Source organism: Ovis aries, chromosome 25 (assembly GCF_016772045.2).
Source record: "Ovis aries strain OAR_USU_Benz2616 breed Rambouillet chromosome 25, ARS-UI_Ramb_v3.0, whole genome shotgun sequence".
NCBI classification, from domain to species: Eukaryota; Metazoa; Chordata; class Mammalia; order Artiodactyla; family Bovidae; genus Ovis; species Ovis aries.
This window is the reverse complement of record NC_056078.1, coordinates 4,019,620-4,041,074: the sequence shown is the minus strand read 5'-3', so window position 1 is coordinate 4,041,074 and position 21,455 is coordinate 4,019,620. Positions and strand designations below refer to the sequence as shown.

General features: G+C 42.2%; 1 protein-coding gene across 4 annotated transcripts in view; it reads right to left on the bottom strand.

Annotated features, from left to right (window-relative positions):
* The window catches only part of DISC1 (DISC1 scaffold protein), a 434,500-nt gene that overhangs the window by 208,674 nt on the left and 204,371 nt on the right, over window positions 1–21,455 (bottom strand). For 3 of the 4 annotated variants that reach the window (XM_012104955.5, XM_060406817.1, XM_042241165.2), the window contains exon 9: window positions 19,301–19,489. In XM_012104955.5, the coding sequence (XP_011960345.4) occupies window positions 19,301–19,489 (189 nt within the window). Of the gene's footprint in view, window positions 1–19,300; window positions 19,490–21,455 lie in introns of those variants that run through there. The other variant, XM_042241166.2, reaches the window with a different exon arrangement.

The following is a 21,455-nucleotide window of genomic DNA, read 5'->3' as shown; positions in this document are numbered from 1 at the left end:
GTCAGGAAGCAACAGTTAGAAATGGACATGGAACAACAGACTGGTTCCAAATAGGAAAAGGAGTCCGTCAAGGCTGTATATTGTCACCCTGCTTATTTAACTTATATGCAGAGTACATCATGAGAAACACTGGACTGGAAGAAACACAAGCTGGAATCAAGATTGCCGGAAGAAATATCAATAACCTCAGATATGTAGATGACACCACCCTTAAGGCAGAAAGTGAAGAGGAACTAAAAAGCCTCTTGATGAAAGTGAAAGAGGAGAGTGAAAAAGTTGGCTCAAAGCTCAACATTCAGAAAACAAAGATCATGGCATCTGGTCCCATCACTCCATGGGAAATAGATGGGGAAACAGTGGAAACAGTGTCAGACTTTATTTTTCAGGGCTCCAAAATCACTGCAGATGGTGACTGCAGCCGTGAAATTAAAAGACGTTTACTCCTTGGAAGGAAAGTTATGACCAACCTAGATAGCATATTCAAAAGCAGAGATATTACTTTGCCGACCAAGGTCCGTCTAGTCAAGGCTATGGTTTTACCAGTGGTCGTGTATGGATGTGAGAGTTGGACTGTCAAGAAGGCTGAGAGCCGAAGAATTGATGCTTTTGAACTGTGGTGTTGGAGAAGACTCTTGAGAGTCCCTTGGACTGCAAGGAGATCCAACCAGTCCATTCTGAAGGAGATCAACCCTGGGATTTCTTTGGAAGGAATGATGCTAAAGCTGAAACTCCAGTACTTTGGCCACCTCATGCGAAGAGTTGACTCACTGGAAAAGACTTCAATTCTGAGAGGGATAGGGGGCAGGAGGAGAAGGGGACAACCGAGGATGAGATGGCTGGATGGCATCACTGACTCGATGGACGCGAGTCTGAGTGAACTCCCGGAGTTGGTGATGGACAGGGAGGCCTGGCGTGCTGCGATTCATGGGGTTGCAAAGAGTCGGACACAACTGAGCGACTGAACTAGCTAACTAACTCTCCTTGGGGATCCCTGGACTTCTTATCCACCTGCCTGGGAACTGACTCAGCTCCGTGGGCCTAACAAGGGAAACAGACTCGGCTCGTGCCGGGCTCTGCTGTCTGGAGGGATGTGACCTTGGGCCAAGCCTCAGGAAGCCTCAGCTACACCAACAGCAATAATATTAGTAGGTAATGGTGGAGAACCATTTTTCCAGCATCAGCTCCTGTGACCACTCCTCCAGTTGCATGCTCAGGTTCCTAAGAATTACCTGCTTTAATCCTACTGCATCTTTGTCCCTCCACAAGCTCCGTAAGAAGCCCCATCACCACCTCTCTCCTTCTCCTCACCCTGTCATCCAAGTTCATATATGGAGAATTAAATATAATATTGTTGCCATACTGTTAAGAAAGGCAGAAAATCCACTTTTAAGAAACAAACTATTGTCTTGCTGTCAAATTCCTCTACCCAAGGTTTGAGAAGCCTCATCACCATCATGCTTCAAGGAAGGAAAAATAACCTCATATAATTTAGTCACAGAGAGCACAAAAGGGGATTTGCTTTAGATGTTTCCATCTCTGGGTTCACATATCATCTAAGACCAAACAACAGGCATGTTTTGTGTTTGTAATTAGATGAAAACAGCAATACTTTCTTATAAGAAGCATCTTATCTTCCCCGTATATATGTGCACACACTCACAGCCAGGAGCTGGGTGATGTATCTACCACAGCCAGGCAAGATAAGATGACCTTTCTAATTGTCATGATGAGAAGCACAATTGCAAGTGACTTTGAAACATATGGTAAACTTCATTATGCTAAAATATAATAGCTTCTTCTTTGGGGCTCATGATGAATATTAATGTCAGGGCTCCTGAGGAAAATGTGCTCTAAATTTTATATTGTATAAAACCCTTTCAATACCAAAGAGAGCATTTATTTATAGTCTTCAGCCTTCTTCATAGATGCTGTTAAATATTCCGTTAAACATGGCAAAATGGAATGAATAATCATGGAACATTGGAAAGGGGTGGGGACAATGATCCCCTCCAGAGTATCAAGCCAAGCTCCAGGCAGGGCCAGAAGAAAAAGTCAAGGGATAGAAATACAAGGTCAAGGAGGACACAGAGTATACAGGGAGGTAAGTCGGTGGGTTCTGCTGCTGGAGGATATCCTCACAGAGACCTCAGAGGAGCTGGTCCTGGAGAGGTGTGGGAGTGCCTCATATAAGGTATCCAGAGCATGCAGAGACCGTGGGGAAATTTAGCAGGTCAAAGGAGTTGTCCAGGTGATACCCAGAACAGAGATAGGGAGTGTGCACTTGGGTGGATGAGGGTGTGGGAATATCTGAAAGATGGAGGAGAGAAACCCACAGCAAAAAGCTGTAGGAAGATGTGGTTGGGGGGGTGGAGAATCTGATACCCAACAGTGGCAACTGGCAAGGACGTGCCTTCGTAAACCCCAATCATAGCAATTTACAGTGATGACACATGGTCCACAGAAAAGGACCTTTGACTTAATACCCTGCACTGGTTATTATCTGTGGAGAGAAGGAGCAGGAGCTGTCACAGACCCAGATCCTCTCCATGAAAGGCTGGTGACAGTCTAAAAGGTCATCCCGTCCATCCCTCTTCCCACCCGGCCACCATCCATCACCAAGTCCTGTGACTCCCACAGCTGCAGCCTCAGCAGCTCCAGGCACCAACAGACACTCTCCTATAGGCCCTGAAATAACAGCATGCTTGTCAAGAAAAAAAATTATATTGGCAGGAGCTGTTTTCCTAATGGATCCATGTAAGAAAACAGCATATTTTTGTAAAAGGCCAAATATGGTGAAGTACTCAATGTGAGATGTGGGATACAGAAAAAGTAAAGCAATGGATATGAAGCTGCACATTTCTCTCAGCTTCTTTATTTTAATGGTTGTGAAAACGTAAAAAGGATGCCTTCCACAGATTTATTATAAAAATGAGATTGGTTTATTATGGTCCCAGTTACAGCTGTTCCCTCGATAGTGCATTAGCTTTAAAGGCCAGGCCCAGTGAATATTAACGCATGGAGTGGAAACAGAATGCATTTTCCCGAGAAAACCTATGTTGTTTGTTAAATCTATTGCATCCTAAGCCTTAAGAAGTTTCAAAATTCACTCTAAACTGCTACTTCAACATGTTATCATTGCTTTAAAAAATTTCTCTTTTCATTCCATTATTAATCATGATAATGGGTTAACTTCACACATATACACACAGCATACAAACAAGAAAAATGATAATAACCACATTATATAAAGATAAGGAAACCATCAAATTTCCTCCTGCCCCCGCTCCAAAAATAAACAACGGATATGAACAACACACAATAGAAAAAAGTATAAAGGCACCAAAAAAGCAAGTTCAACTTCATTATTAGTCAAATAGATTCCAAAATAAAGCCTGAATTAAAAACAATTTTTATTGTTGTTATACTACATAATTTCTTAAGAAATAACAGTGTAGAAAGGATGAATGGGAGTCTAAACTAAACTGGTATAATCCTTTTGAAAGTCTTTGTAGGATGTATCAAGTCACAAAATGATTCTGCTCTTGGGCCCAGAACTCCCAATCTCACTTTATCTTCAGAAAGAAATTTATAAAATGATTGCTAGAAACATCAAAATAAGGAGAAAGTTAAGTAGGTCATGGTATACTGATTCTCGGAATGTTATTAAGGTTCTAGAAACTAACCTAGAACTCTGTGTTACAAGGAAATCTAACTCCGTGCTGAGTCTGACTCTGGAGCCGCACAGATCTAAGCCATGTTCCAGCTCTCTGCATCCATCTACAGCCCTCCTAGCTCACTAAGCCTCAGTTTCAGCATCGGTAGAATGGGATGATACATTTTTCTGAATGTATAGCAATGAGGATTGAGTCATGTAATGCTTTCATTTTTGCCACATAAGGCTATAAAGGTATGATGGTGCCCACTCTCTCAGTACACGTGTGTAAAAGGTCTCCATGTACTCTAGGCATTGGCAGCAGTGGTGGGGAGGGGTGGGACACCAAAAATGTACCCAGGGACCCTAGCTCTGCTATGGAAGTTATGTGGTGGACATTTTTCATTCAATTTTTAAAATGTTTTTTATTCTATGATATTCTGTGAAATAAATTAAAAATTGAAAAAAATCACACTAGAGAAACTCTAGGAATTTCAGAAGCTTCAACTTCAGAGGATTCTTGTATAATCCACTGGGGAAATTACTTCACCTCCAAAGCTTACTACATTCTCAGGATTCTAGATATAGGGGGATCTCAGTATTGGGTGGCCTTCTTAGGGCAGACCTGGAGTTTGGTATTCAGTCCCCCACTGTTCCTCAACCTCTGAAAAAAAAATTGCAGGGTTGTATGGAGGGCACACAGACATTCACCAAATTCTAATTTATCTGTTACACTGATACAATGGGGACCTGACGACCAAAGTCAAATGCTGGGTCAAATATGAAGTTAACAAGAAGCTCAAGACTCCAGTCACCTTGCTCCAGCAAGACCAGGCTTCCTTTCATTAATCACACCCCAGTGTCATAATATATTTGCATTAGATTCTTTCGTGGGATGGGTAATATAATATTTAGAAATATATACAGTGTAAAACAGCTTTAGTAACACAGATGAAAAGAGAGCTGATCAAAACAAGCTAAAATAACCAAAATTCTAACATCACTTTGGCAAATTAAAAGAGAAAAACAAGTCTGGTTATCAGTAAACCTAAAGCAAAGCATGCAATCAGTTCTTAATGAGTTATAAAAACTTCAGAGAGTTTCATGTCAAAAGACAAATAAAATTACCTTCTGTAACTATGGAGCATGTGAGCTATGAGTATACCTGGTTTATACATTTTGGATGTCAAGTCAGTAGACCTTTAAGCAGCCCTTGATGGTTTCTGCCATGTCATAAATATTAAATGGCAGTGCATTGGCTTAGAATTATCTATCCGGATGGCATCACTGACTCGATGGACGTGAGTCTGAGTGAACTCCGGGAGTTGGTGATGGACAGGGAGGCCTGGCGTGCTGCAGTTCATGGGGTCGCAAAGAGTCAGACACGACTGAGCGACTGAACTGAACTGAACAGGATCCAAAGTTGGCTTAAAACTCAAACATTCAGAAAACTAAGATTATGGCATCAGGTCCCATCATTTCACAGCAAATAGATGGGAAAACGATGGAAACAGTGACACTGTTTTCCTGGGCTCCAAATCACTGTAGATGGTGACTGCAGCCATGAAATTAAATGACGCTTGCTCCTTGGAAGAAAAGCTATGACAAACTTAGACAGCATATTAAAAAGCAGAGACATTACTGTGCCAACAAAGGTCTATCTAGTCAAAGCTACAACTTTTCCAGTGGTCATGTATGGATGTGAGAGTTGGACTATAAAGAAAGCTGAACACCAAGGAATTGATGCTTTTGAACTGTGGTGTTGGAGAAGACTCTTGAGAGTCCTTTGGACTACAAAGAAATAAAACCAGTCAATTCTAAAGGAAATCAGTCCTGAATATTCATTGGAAGGACTGATGCTGAAGATGAAACTCCAATACTTTGGCCACCTGATGCGAAGAGCTGACTCATTGGAAAAGACCCTGATGGTGGGAAAGACTGAAGGCAAGAGGAGAAGGGGATGACAGAGGATGAGATGGTTGGATGGTATCACCGATTTGATGGACATGAGTTTGAGCAAGCTCTGGGAGTTGGTGATGGACAGGGAAGCCTTGAGAGCTGCAGTCCATGGGGTCGCAAAGAGTCGGACATGGCTGAGCGACTGAGCTGAACAGGATCCAACCCTCGTCAATTCCATAAAAGTCTGAAAGTAAAGTAAATGAGGCAGGACGGCCATCACCCAAAGTCTGGAGGGCACAGGGCAACAAAATTTGGTGCAACAATGCAATGAGGGCAGAAAACACTTATCATGAAACCCTGTCTTCTTTACAAGAGCTAAGAGAACCTGAAAAGCCAAATTAGCTACAAATAATGACCTCTCAAAAACAATTCTCTTTCTTGGGTTACAAAACATATGGCAGCTTCAAAGAAGAAGAACAAAGAGAAAATGGCAGGAGGTCATAACTCATGACAAAGTCAAAGAGGAAAACAAGACATTTCCTATTAGATTAAGCACTAAAAATACTATGATAGTATAAAATACGTCATGTGTCCGACTCTGTGTGACCCCATAGACAGCAGCCCACCAGGCTCCCCCGTCCCTGGGATTCTCTAGGCAAGAACACTGGAGTGGGTTCCCATTTCCTTCTCCAAAATACATCATAGTTAGCAGGAAAAACATTTAATTCTGCAAAAATTCACAAAATTGGACTCAGAAAAAAAAAAGAATCAGTCTTAATCTCTCAAAGCCTTGAATTATAGAATATTGTACATGTTGCTTATTTAAAGTTCAAAAGCTCACTCAAAAGAAACTCACAACAATGGCCATCAAATTTTGCAAGTTAATTCCTTATTATTTATTGGATGATATATCAGTAAATCCTACAGGCAAATAGGGGTTTGAAAGAAAAGTGAATGTGTTAGTCGCTCAGTCATGTCTGACTCTTTGGGACCCCCATGGACTATAGCCCGCCAGGCTCCTCTATCCATGGGATTTCCCAGGCAAGAATACTGGAGTGGGCTGCCATTCCCTTCTCCAAAGGATATTCCCAGCCTACAGATTGAACCTGGGTCTTCTGCACTGCAGGCAGATTCTTTACCATCTGAGCCACACTTTTGCAACTTAATTCCTCATAACCAATTGGATGGCATGTTAGTAAATTCTTAAAGGCAAACGGGGTTTCTCCCCCAAGAACTCTGACTGGGATATCAATATACTATCAATGCCTGATCTTACAGGACTACGAAGGAAAACACTGACATTTAAGCATTTTTGAACGGGAAGCAGAACTAGCCATAGTTCTTTGAAAATAAAATATCCAAAAGCGGTTTGAAGTTCCCATATTTGTATCCAACTAACTTGCTATAATTCAACTTTTTTCTCATTTGTGGCAGTAATGGTAAGTCCCTATTAGTTATCCTCCCAAAATAAAGAATTTGGGTTTTAATATAAAATATGAGTATTACATGGCTGATAACCTAGAGAACCTCCTGTCAAGTTCCATGATGCAATGAGTGTAGGAATATTGCAGACAGCAGGTCATCATTTGGGGCATGAAATATAGAATGTGTACTTAGAAATTCCAAAAATGAAAACAGCCTCTCTTTTCAGGACACTCAACATCATTTCAAGAGATGATGTTAGTGGACTTTTGTTCCATAATCTCGACTCTGAGTGCAGTATGGAGGTGGCTGGCAATAAGGGTAGTAAGCCCATGGTAAGGGAGGGTGGAAAGACCTCATGTCAGGAATCAGGTTCATAAAGAATATAAATCTACATAAAAGGTGAAATCACAATATGCTGCTGCTACTGCTGCTGATAAGTCGCTTCAGTCATGTCAGACTCTGTGCGACCCCATAGATGGCAGCCCACCGGGCTCCCCTGTCCCTGGGATTCTCCAGGCAAGAACACTGGAGTGGGTTGCCATTTCCTTCTCCAATGCATGAAAGTGAAAAGTCAAAGTGAAGTCGCTCAGTCATGTCTGACTCTTAGCGACCCCATGGACTGCAGCCCACCAGGCTCCTCCATCCATGGGATTTTCCAGGCAAGAGTCCTGGAGTGGGGTGCCATGGATTCAAATCCTAGCCCTGACCTCTCCCATCCATGTGACTTCAGACAAGACTCCCATCCTTCCTGAGTCTTATCATCTTCATCTGTGAAACAGATGGAGCTGGGCCAGCTGCACAAGTGTCCGGAGGATCAGACAACCAAATGCATGTGCAGCCTTAGCCCAAAAGAAGAGAGACCAACATTTGTTACTGAAGAGAAAGTGACAACATACAGGGAATCATTCCTTCCTTTCAAAGAACATATCAAATCCATTAAAGCTATAGCTAATCTGTGCACACAGCAAGGGATCTAATAAACACATGCTAAATACATACAATAAAGACCATAGAAGGAGAAATCCCAAAAGAATTCATTTTTAAATCTATAAGGTTCTACATTAAGGATAATATTTAGAGAATTAAATTCCCCTAATTTCAATTAAGTTCTAATAATCACGACAATAATATTCTATTTTCAGATCATAACATAATGCTGAAGTTGTTCAGGTTACTGAGGGTGGTACCACTCCCACTCAGTTCAGTTCGGTCGTGTCTGACTCTTTGTGACCCCACGGACTGCAGCACACCAGGCCTCCCTGTCCATCACCAACTCCTGGAGTTTACTCAAAACTCATGTCCATTGAGTTGGTGATGCCATCCAACCCTCTTATCCTCTGTCATCCCCTTCTCTGGCCTTCAAACTTTCCCAGCATCAGGGTCTTCAATCTTTTCACATCAGGTGGCCAAAGTATTGGAGCCTCAGCTTCAGCATCAGTCCTTCCAATGAATATTCAAGACTGATTCCTTTAGGATGGACTGGCTGGATCTCCTTGCATCCAAGGGACTCTCAAGAGTCTTCTCCAACACCACATTCCAAAAGCATCAATTCTTCGGCGCTCAGCTTTCTTTATAGTCCAACTCTCACATCCATACATGACTACTGGAAACTCCCACCCAAGAACATTTAAAACCAGGTGTGGGAGGAAGCGATGCACAAAAGACAATGTGAAGGATGAGAAACATTCTGCGAGTCAGGGTACAGCCCCATGAAATGAATAACCCCTCCCCCAACCCTGGCCAAGGGGCTTTCCACCAGGAACTGTGGCATCCCACTTACCACCATTTTCAGCTTAATTTTCAGGAGGGTGTGTATGAGTGTGCATGTGTGTGCACACACTAAGGTCATCAAAAGCCCTGAGTCCAAGTGAAATGTAGACAGAGACTAACATAGGCGCTGGTTGACAAGAATGTTCCAGAAAGAAAGCAGAACACTTGTCAAGTACTTAAGATTCACATGGACCCACCTTATAACATAGAACCAACTTCCTGCTCCAAACAAATCAGCATGTCGAAAAACTGCCTGCTGCAATTGGGTATGAAATGCTATTAAAATTGTCACTCTATTCCCACCTAGGGGCTCTGTTGAGGGAATATTGTTATAGGAGTATAAAAAACAAATGGAGGGGCTTTCCTGGTGATCCAGTGGTTAAGAATCTGCCTTGCAATGCAAGGGATACTGGTTTGATTCCTGGTCCAGGAAGATCCCACATGCCGTGGAGCAACTAAGCCCATTTGCCACAACTACTTAGCCTGCTTCAGTGCTGCAACTACTGAAGCCCCAGCACTCTAGAGCACTTGCTCCTCAACAAGCCACCACTGTGAGAAGCCGGGGTACCACAACTAGAAAACAGACCCCCTTCACTGCAACTAGAGAAAGCCTGCATGTACAGCGACGAAACCCCACCACAGCCAAACATAAACAAATAAGTCTCTGGGGAAAAAAGCAAATGGAGATACATGTAGAAAAAGGAGTAGCATCAGTGAGGATTTCTAAAACTAACTGTATGGATAAAAATGGAAAAAAGAAATCAGAAGTGGACATTAGGTCAAGACAAATACTGTTTGATTCCACATGAGACACATAGAATAGTCAAATTCATAGAATCGGAAAGTACATTGGCAGATGTCAGGGGCCAAAGTGCAGGGAACGGGTATGAGGAGTTAGTTTAATGGGAGGTCAGGGGGTTTCAGTTTAGGAAGGTAAGAAATTCAAGAGTCTGATGATGAAAAGTTGTACAACGATGTGAATAAATGTAGTGCCGCTGAATGGTACAGTTAAATATGGTTGGAACAGTACACTTCATAGTATGTGACTTTTACCACAATTTAAAAAAATATTTGAGAGTCAATTAAAAAAAAAAAAGGAACAAAATTGGAAGGAATCATGGGAATTCAAGACCAGAATGGACTAGAGTAACCAGTGATTTCACCGCTTGCAGGAATTGTCTGAGTCATTCTGGAACACAGAGGCTTTACTAGGGGCTTCCCTGACAGCTCAGCTGGTAAAGAATCTGCCTGCAATGAAGGAGACCCCGGTTCGATTCCTGGGTTGGGGAAATCCCCTGGAGAAGGGATAGGCCACCTACTCCAGTATTCTTGGGCTTCCCTGGTGGTTCAGATGGTAAAGAATCCACTTGCAATGCGGGAGACCTGAGTTTGATCCCTGAGTTGGGAAGATCCTCTGCAGAAGGGAAAAGCTACCCACTCCAGTATTCTGGCCTGGAGAATTCCATGGCCTGTATAGTCCATGGGGTTGCAAAGAGTCAGACACAACTAAGCAACTTTCACTTTCACTTTCTTTTCAAATGATACTGGAGATTATCATACTAAGTGAAGTTCAGACAGAGAAAGACAAATCCCACGTAATATCACTTACGTGTAAAATCTGAAACAGGACATAAACTTCCCTGTAAAACAGAAACACGATCATGGACTTAGAGAACAGATTGTGGTTGACAAGGGGGATGGGTCGGGAGAGGGATGGAGGGGGAGGTTAGGGTTAGCAGAGGTAAGGTTCTATGTATCGAATGGATAAACGACAGGTCCTACTGTATAGCTTGGTGACTATATTCAACATTCTACGATAAACCATAATGGACAGATATAAAAAAGAATACATATATGCGTAACTGGGTCACTTGCTATATAGCAAAAATTAATACAACATTGTAAATCAACTATACTTAAATAACAGAATTTAAATGATGGAGGGTGGATGGAAATGAAACTTAGACACCTGGCTTTGCCGTGACTTACATCAAACACCTGGGAAGCAGAAAGAATTTATTCATCCAACCTCACACTGTGATGCCACACGTGCCAGATGAGACACAGATGATGGAGAAGCAACAGAACTGAACTGAGGCCACCCACAAACTAACACAGGCTTCTTGCACTGTTGTGGAGAAGCCTCCCAAAGGGCTTATCATGATTATTTAATAAAAGAGGAAGGAAATTAATCACGAATTTCAAGCTTAGAATTTTACAGCAAGAGAGTCTGAAGGGAAATAACCATACTCACAGTGATGTAAGGATAAACTGGAAAGAAGAAAAGTATGGAGAGAAACTAAAAAATGAAAATGTATATTTAACTGGGATTCTGATAACTTAATAAGATGATTAGAGATGTGGAAGTTCAGCTCACAGAAAACCCTGAGAAAAGAAATTTTCAGATTTTAAAGTTTTTCTCCAAAATGTTCATATTATACATATATTCAATCTAAACAGATAAAGATTTCCAGTTAGAGAGGCAGACATTAATAAAATACTTGCCATGTAACAATCTAAGTTCCTTCACCTTGAAATACTGCAACGCTCATCTGGTTCCCAGACAAATAGCTCAGGCCGCTCAGTCATGTCTGACTCTCTGCTACCTCATGGACTGTAGCCCACTAGGCTCCTCTGTTCATGGAATTTTCCAGGCAAGAGTACTGGAGTGGGTTGCCATGTCCTTCTCTAGGGGATCTTTCCTGACCCAGGGATTGAATTCACATCGGTTGCGCCTCCTGCACGGGAAGGTGGATTCTTTATCACTCCGGCCACCTAGAAATCCCTGTGATGCATCTACAGAAAGGGGTCTCTAACCACCCCTTCCAGAGAAGGCAATGGCACCCCACTCCAGTACTGTTGCCTGGAAAATCCCATGGACGGAGGAGCCTGGTGGGCTGCAGTCCATGGGGTCGCTGTGGGTCGGACATGACTGAGCGGCTTCACTTTCACTTTTCACTTTCATGCATTGGAGAAGGAAATGGCAACCCACTCCAGTGTTCTTGCCTGGAGAATCCCAGGGACAGGGGAGCCTGGTGGGCTGCCATCTATGGGGTCACACAGAGTCAGACACGACTGAAGTGACTTAGCAGCAGCAGCAACCACCCCTTCAGGTTCCAGGGACTTAGAACCACTGATGTCAGATCACCGGAAGATCCTATATTTAAACTCAATTAGCCTGAGGCCTTCCTAATTGACTTCCATCTAATTATACGTTAACAGTTTCTTAACATTTGGAGGAACTTAAAATTTGAAGGAAATTTTGACTCCCTCAAAAATCTGCTGAGTAACTGGATCTTTTTTGTGGAAAACAATGTACAGACGCGCAGATCTGAAGTCTGTGCACAGGTTCACAGGCTTCTCATGGACTACTGCTTTCATCTGTTATTTTTTTTTGTCAGAAATGGTTGGTAGCAGCTTTTTCATTTGCTATAAATCTACTCATGAAGACTTTCCATTACACTCTCAAAAAAAATCACCTTTAAGGATTTAACACCACTCCATATTCCTGAAAACTTCATGCTTTAAGCTACTTTTGAGGAGGACAGATGATGTTTTATTGGTCTTTTTTGCTCTGGCTTCTAGGAAGTTCATGATCACGTCATATTCTCAACCGAAATAATTAACACTCATCACTTACATTTTCTTCTGTCTCAACTTTTCCATTATATTTCCATTATATTTGTTAATTTTTTGTGTCCATCTTTGATGTATATTTATATAAATTCCAGTTTTCCATTTCTTCCCCAACCCCTTCCCCAAAAAGACAGACTTTATTCCCTGTTCTAATTTTTCTTGAAAATTTCACCTAAATATAGATAATAAATGTGGAAAAGGAGTGACTGCCTATATATGCAAAGCCTGTTAAATCACATGATCTGTAAACCAAAAACTTTTTCTTCTTTTTTTATAATTTAATTATCTTTTTATTTTTTTTTTTAAATTTTAAAATCTTTAATTCTTACATGCGTTCAAAAGCTTTTTCTTAAAGTGATTTACAAAAGATGTTTCACCAGTGGACTAAAGAGTTAAAAAAACTGGTATCTCACTAAACGGCATCAAACTTCCTTTTATTACCTATTTTAGGAGGTAGTCCAAGAAGAAGGGTAGGATTATGTGAATGTGGCCTTTCTAGCCTAAAGGAAAAAGTAGATATTAGACCCAAACCATAATTGAAAAGTTGAGCCAAGTCCACTTTATCACCTTTAAAAACTGCCCCTTATCTGACTTCCTCTTCCTCCATACTCACTGAAAGGCCAACAGATGAGTTTAGTCTGGACACAGCCAGCCATCACTCCCAGAAAAAAAAACACCATTTGACACCCGCACTGAGAATTCTTTCACGCATTTCACAGATCCTACGTGGACTCCTGACAGCTCACTGGGCCACAGGCGCTGTCGGATTTTTGAGCTACATCTGTAGCATCTTTTCTACTCGGGCAGCTGGCATAAAGTGGGAAAATTCATTACCATGCTAATGATGTCCTATTTAAAATTCTGGCCCTGATTATTCTGTGATTAAATCTCTCCCCTTGACGTCTGCTTCCTTTATATCCAAGTTACAGTATGAAATCAACAATATTAATAAAGGACAATACAGATTACCAACTTATACACAAGAGAGAGAAACACGGTTCTGTAAATCCCAGGGTTGTCTTTTTTTCTGAAAAACAGACGTAGCAAACTTAAAAATGTTACTGATTCTTTTTCATACCACTCTCCCTTAAAAAAAGAAAACACTGAAATCCACAATAATTAAAGGTCTATAGTTAATTTCCACAAGTATTCAAAGGTTGAAAGACAGATTTAATCTATTTACTGCCCCTAAAACTGCTCAGACTTCATATGCGTTCTCCTGAAGTCTTAGGAACCACTGATTGGGTATAAGCACCCGGGGTATTCCTCCCCTCTTTAAACAGACTCTGTGTCACTGTCTCCCTGCCCCCAAGTACTTTGGCCTACTTCAGTCCTTCTCATCACATTGTTCCGTCTGCTGCCACCCCAATCTGTACATCCAACTCGGACAACTCAAGCATCTTCCATGAAAAACTTTAAAAAACTTTATCACTGCCTTAATTAGACTGGGAGATGAATTTTAAACATTTGAAAAAAAAGAAGATCCAAGGTCTGGGTCTGTGAGTCAAAACAAGGGAAGAAAGGACTAACGTTTCTTGTCAGCATCTGGCCCCAGTAAGTGAACAAATATTTATGGCCTATTTACTGTTTTTAATGACATCATGGGATACTGCCGACAACAAAAATGAAACCTAAAGACCGTGCTTTCACCTCAGTGGGCTCACAGTTGAACCAGAGACACGAGATGTAATGACATTGTAAGTGATGTAGCAAAGCAAGTTCATCTGCAATGCGCCATCACATACACTCTCCCCATCATTAAGAACCCTCTGAATGACAGAGATTGTTGATTATTCGCTAAGACTGCAGCTCTCCCCTTCTGCTATAGACACAGAACCCCGACTGGATGTGGACACACACATGGCTGGGTGAGCCTACCTAGAGCCGACATCACAGAGCCTGGGCCCCTGACTGTTGCGACCACTAGCATGCACACATGCATGGAATCTAGAAAAGTGGTACTGATGACCCGATTCGCAGGGCAGGAACGGAGACGCAGACATAGGGAACAGACGTGGACACAGCAGGGGAGGGAGAGGGCGGGACAGATTAAGAGAGTGGCCCTGACATGTACACACTGCTGCTAAGTCCCTTCAGTCGTGTCTGACTCTTCGCGAGCCCGTGGACTGAAGCCTACCAGGCTCCCCCGTCCATGGCGTTTTCCAGGCAGGAGTGCTGGAGTGGGGTGCCATTGCCTTCTCCATATATGCACTACCATGTGTGAAACCGGCAGCTAGTGGGAAGCTGCAGTGCGGTGCAGGGAGCTCAGCTCAGCGCTCCGTGACACCTCGAGGGGCAGGGTGGGGGTGGGTGGGATAGGGTGAGGCTCACGAGGGAGGGGATACATGTATCCTTATGGCTGATTCACGCTGTAGGGCAGAAAAAACACAACATTGCAAAGCCATTTCTACAAACAATTAATGCTGGAGAGGATGTGGAGGAAAGGGACCCCTACTCCACAGCTGGCGGGAATGTAGACTTATGCAGCCATTATGGAGAACAGTATGGAATTCTCTAAAACACTAGGAATGAAGCTACCATATGACCCAGCAACCCCACCACTGGGCATATACCCTGAGGAAACCACAATCCTATAGGACACATATACCCCCAGGGTTCACTGCAGCTCTGTTTACGATAGCCAGAAAATGACGCGACCGAGATGTCCATCGACAGATGAATGGATGAAGGTGTGGCTCATACACACAGCGGAATATCACTCAGCCGTAAAAGAACAAAGTTGAGCCAGTTTGACATATGGAATCTAGAAGAATAGTACTGATGAACCAATCTGCAGGGAAGGAACAGAGACGCAGGCGTAGTAAATGGACTTGTGCACACAGTGGGGGAGGGAGATAGTGGGAAGAATGGGGAAAGTAGCACCGACATATATGCACACTGTCACGTGTGAAACAGACAGCTGGTGAAGACTGGCTGTTGTAACACAGGGAGCCCAGCCTGGCGCTCTGTGATGACCTACAGGGCTGGGGTGGCGGAGGGGAGGGAGGCTCAAAGGTGAGGGACGCAGGTGTAATTATGGTTGATTGTTATATGGCAGAAACCAACACACTTGTAAAAAAAATGTTTTTTAATAAAAAAGAAATAAAATAGGAAATAACATATAGAAAAAAATTTTAATATATAAAAAATCTGTTTTTAAGAACACTACACATTGCTCATTTTTTAATAGTCTTACTTTAAGATGTTTTATCTAAGATTAATGGCATTGAAACATGTATAATATCATATAAGAAATGAATCGCCAGTCTAGGTTTGATGTGGGATACAGGATGCTTGGGGCTGGGGCACTGGGATGACCCAGAGGGATGGTATGGGGAGGGAGGTGGGAGGGGGATTCAGGATTGGGAACACATGTACACCCGTGGCAGATTCATGTTGAGGTATGGCAAAACCAATACAATATTGTAAAGTAAATAAATAATAAAATAAACTAAAAAAAAGAGTCAGCTCACGGTAATACCTGCAGTAGCACATTGGTTAAGTCAGTTCAGTCGCTCAGTCGTGTCCAGCTCTTTGCGACCTCAGTCGTGTCCAGCTCTTTGCGACCTCAGCCGTGTCCAGCTCTTTGCAACCTCATGGACTACAGTACATCAGGCTGCCCTATCCGTCACCAACTCCCGGAGTCTGCTCAAACTCATGTCCGTTTAGTCGGTGATGCAATCCAACCATCTCAGTAATGTGCAGAAGCACATTACTTCTTTGTATTTGCTCTACATTTAAACTTGAGCACAGAGCTCACTCCAGATTTTTAACTCTCAAACCCAACAAAGAATATGGACATTGGTCTAGTTTAACATCATATCAATGGATAAAAGCTTCACTTTACTAAGAATTTATTTCTTTGTCTCTTACACTCTCACCAACCCAAGATTATTAATTTGGTTCACCTAACGCCAAGTCACCTCAGATTGCTTAAAAATTAGCTTTTGCCTGTAAAGCACAAGGATGGGCTACCCAGGTGGCTCAGTGGTAAAGAATCCACCTGCCAAAGCAGCAGCTGCAGAAGATGCAGGTTCTGTTCCTGGGTGGGGAAAACATCCTGGAGGAGGAAATGGCAACCCCCTGCAGTATTCTTGCCTGGAAAATCCCATGGACAGAGGAGCCAGGTGGCTACAGTCCACAGGGTCTCAAAGAGCCGAATACAACTCAGTGTGCGCACGCACACACAAACACGAAGCACAGGGAAAGGGTAGCTGATTCAGCAAAATCCAAGGATAAAACATAAAGAATGCCTTCACAGTAATGAGCCGTCTGCGATTTAGAATCATCCACGGTAACAATCTCTCATTCCATTTGTTTATGTTTTATTCATCATTTTGAAAATACTTAGTCAAGTGACAATGATGAGATTCAAAAAGTACCGCACAGCTTTTTTTTTTCTTAAAAAAAGAGATATTAATGGCTTTCAAGAGCTTAACTGTTCAAATGAAAATATTGCTGCATCCTATTATGTATAGGATAGATAAAAAGATCCTACTGTATAGCACAGAGAACTATATTTAATATCCTGTGACAACCATAATGGAAAGGAATATGAAAAAATGTACATATATATATATATATGAGTCACTTTGCTGTATAGCAGAAATTAACACAACACTGTAAATTAACTATTCCTCAATAAAGTTTTTTTTAAAAAAAGAAAATATTGCTGAACTAAATTTGTCCAAATTTGTTTTCATCTTTTCTCTGAGATATAAATTTCCTGTTTTGCGCCAAAAGTCTTAGGATGGTAACATAAGACATCTCATAGTTTTCCTTGTTTATATTTTTAAAATTTTAAAACAAATTTATAAAAATTTATAGCAAAATTTATTTAACTACAAAATTAGACCTACAATAACATAATAAACTGCAGCATTACATCTTGGAGGAACACATTGCCATTTCTCAGGACTATAGTTATATACTAAGGCTCAAATGCACAGTGTCTAATTTACATATTTGGCAAAACACAAAGCTCTGACCTGCAAAAGTGAAAAAAAGATAAGGCCAACTTAGAGGTGTCCACTGCTGAGAGGACACAACAGTGGCTGACAGCGGCACCTGTCATTCAGATAACTACAAAGGAACCTCTCTCTGCAAAAGTTAGTAAGCCTTTAAAACAAAACGTATTAGCAGTGAAACGACACACCTATTTCTATTAGCTGATTTCATATTTGTTTGGTTTTAAATACTAATCTTCATTTACTTCAATTTGTGGAGTATTTTCAAATAAGTGTGTTAAAAGTGTTAGTCACTCCGTCACATCTGATTCTGCAAGCCCATGGACTATACCCAATGAGGCCCCTCTGTCCAGGGAATTCTCCAGGTAAAAATGTTGGAGCAGGTAGCCATTCCCTCCTCCACAGGGACCATCCCAACCCAGGGATCAAACTCAGGTCTTCTGCATTGCAGGTGGAATCTTTACTGTGTGAGCCCCCAGGGTGAACCTATTTCAAATCTGGCTACCTAATACCTTCATTCTTATTTCTTTTTATTTTAAAAAAGTTTTTATTTTTACTTTATTTTCCTTTATAATACTGTATTGGTTTTGCCATACATTGACACGAATCAGCCACGGGTGTACATGAGTTCCCAATCCTGAACCCCCCTCCCACCTCCCTCCCCATATCATCTCTCTGGATCATCCCCATGCACCAGCCCCAAGCATCCTGTATCCTGTATCGAACATATACTGGTGATTCGTTTCTTACATGATAGTATAGATGTTTCAATGCCATTCTCTCAAATCATCCCACCCTCTCCCTCACCCACAGAGTCCAAAAGTCCATTCTAAACATCTGTGTCTCTTGCTGTCTCACATACAGGGTTATCATTACCATCTTTCTAAATTCCATATATATGTGTTAGTATACTGTACTGGTGTTTTTCTTTCTGGCTTACTTCACTCTGTATAATAGGCTCAAGTTTCATCCACCTCATTAGAAATTTTTTAAACAAGTATACGTTATAAATATAGTTCTTTATTAGTATGAATGTCATTCATTTATCTAGTAAACATTTATTTAGGAAATATGATTTACTAGTATGAACTTTGCCTTCCAACAACCTCTAGTTCCCAAGGGAAGGGCAAAGGTGTATGCACACACACACAATCTTAGGATCTTAATAAATTAATGCAATTAATCTGTATCACTTAACCAGCTTATGAGATGGATAATCTATCATCTCATTTTACTGGTGAAGAAATGGGTTTCAGCATCTATTGTATTTTAAATTTTCTCCCTATGATTTCATTCTGTATATTAGAAACTGAATCATCAGAAACTCTTTACTACTTTTTTTTTTTTTAAGAAACAGGTTTGACTTTATTAATTTGGGCTAAACCACAATCTGCTGAAACTATCCCTCAGAGTGAAACTTCAAGGTGACCTCATTTACTGATAACGACTAGACAAGAAGAGACCACAAGAACAGTTTAACTCTTCCAACAAGCAGATACTTTGGCCAAGGCAGTGTCTTCTGCATCTGCCCCTTCTTTGTGGGCAGCTCTCAGAAAAGCCCACAGAGAAGAGGCACTCCATGGTCTCTCCTTGGTTTTCCCAGAGCCAGCCTGCTTTCGTGTACGACTGTGCAAGCCAGAAGGCCGAGCCAAGGAACAAAAGGGAGATAATTGTCAGCCAGAAAATTCTCAAGACCTGTGCCAAGGGGGAGATTGCCTCAAGCAATCACAAGGCCATTAGCAAACATAGAGTAGAGGAGGAGGAAAGATAGGAAATGAAAAGGCATCAGATTGATAGCAAAACAAACGCTGAAGAAATTGTGCCCTATTTTCTAGGGCTCCTGGCAACAATATCCTGTGTGGCTCCAGGACAGCCTTCACAGTGAAGGGTACATGTGAACCAGTACAATAACGGCACACATACTGCATCGGGCAACCATGCGACCACTTACCATAGGCAGCTCTCCCCTGGTCCAGTTCTTGCCTGAGTCTGCTGTAATCTTCTTTCACACTTCCCAGCTTTTGGACGTTCCTGGAACTCAGTACCAACAGCTTGTGGAGAAGCCCCTCCAGCCCTTCCCTCTCCAGCGTTAATGATCTGATCTCCTCCGTGAGCTCCTTGGCTGTACAGAAATGGTTTCCTGCAGCGCATTGTGGGAGAGGAGGGGAAACAAGCATTAGAGCATCCCTACACACAGAAGACTCAGCCATGGCAAACAGGTACTAACAGTGACAGTCCCGTGGACTGCAAGGAGAGCAAACCTGTCCGTCCTAAAGGAAATCAACCCCGAATACTCATTGGAAGGACTGACGCTGAAGCTGAAGCTCCAATACTCTGGCCACCTGATGTGAAGAACTGACTCATTGGAAAAGACCCTGATGCTGGGAAAGACTGAGGGCAAGAGGGGAGGGGGCGACAGAGGATGAGATGGTTAGATAGCATCACCAACTCAATGGACACGCGTTTGAGCAAACTCCAGGACACAGTGAAAGACAGGGAAGCCTGGCATGCTGCAGTCCGTGGGGTCGCTACGAGCCGGGCATGACTGAGCAACTCAACAACAACAACCATGTGAGGCAAGGAAACTGGAATTTGCAGCTGTGTGAAGGAAATGGCAGCCCACTCCAGTGTTCTTGCCTGGAGAATCCCAGGGACGGACGAGCCTGGTGGGCTGCCATCTATGGGGTCGCATAGAGTCGGACACGACTGAAGCGACTTAGCAGCAGCAGCAGCTGCTGCTGCTGCATGAACGGCCTCTGTGGAGGAATCGGGAAGCACGCTGACAGTCCTTTTTAAACTGGAGAAACCTCTAGTCACTTTTCCACCTTTTCTCGTGGTATTTTGTTTCAGAGGTTCCATTGATTAATTCATGTCCTTCTGAAACACAATGACACAAAAATGTCCCCATGAAACCCAGGGAAGCTACATGGTATCACTCCATTCAAACATCTAAATGTCAAAGAGGTGAAATATTACAGTCGGGTGGAAAGGGATTGGGCCATGGAGTCAAACTAGACTGAAATTCAAACCATACTCCCCTGGTAACTCAAGCTGTATGACCTGGAGCAAAAAAATTAGCATGTGGAATTTCAGGGCAAACTTCTCACAGAATATGATTGTGCTAATATCAATAACCTCAGATATGCAGATGACACCACCCTTATGGCAGAAAGTGAAGAGGAGCTAAAAAGCCTCTTGATGAAAATGAAAGTGGAGAGTGAAAAAGTTGGCTTAAAGCTCAACATTCAGAAAACGAAGATCATGGCATCTGGTCCCATCACTTCATGGGAAATAGATGGGGAAACGGTGGAAACAGTGTCAGACTTCATTTGGGAGGGCTCCAAAATCACTGCAGATGGTGACTGCAGCCATGAAATTAAAAGACACTTACTCCTTGGAAGAAAAGTTATGACCAGCCTAGATAGCATATTCAAAAGCAGAGATATTACTTTGCCGACTAAGGTCCGTCTAGTCAAGGCTGTGGTTTTTCCTGTGGTCATGTATGGATGTGAGAGTTGGACTGTGAAGAAGGTTGAGCGCCAAAGAATTGATGCTTTTGAACTGTGGTGTTGGAGAAGACTCTTGAGAGTCCCTTGGACTGCAAGGAGATCCAACCAGTCCATTCTGAAGGAGATCAACCCTGGGATTTCTTCAGAAGAAATGATGCTAAAGCTGAAACTCCAATACTTTGGCGATCTCATGCGAAAAGTTGACTCATTGGAAAAGACTTTGATGCTGGGAGGGACTGGGGGCAGGAGGGGAAGGGGACGACCGAGGATGAGATGGTTGGATGGCATCAACGACTCAATGGACGTGAGTCTGAGTGAACTCCGGGAGTTGGTGATGGACAGGGAGGCCTCGCATGCTGTGATTCATGGGGTCACAAAGAGTCAGACACGACTGAGCGACTGAACTGAACTGAATACCTGCATTAGAGATGACTGCAAGAATAAAGCTGAAATTCTATAAAATTTAAGCAAAATATATGGCACATTGAGTTTATCAGGGGTGAAAGAATCCAGGTCAATACAATCCAGGTCAATACATGGAAATTAACTGTATTTCTAAATACCAGCAGCAAACAATTTAAAATACTATGTATATTT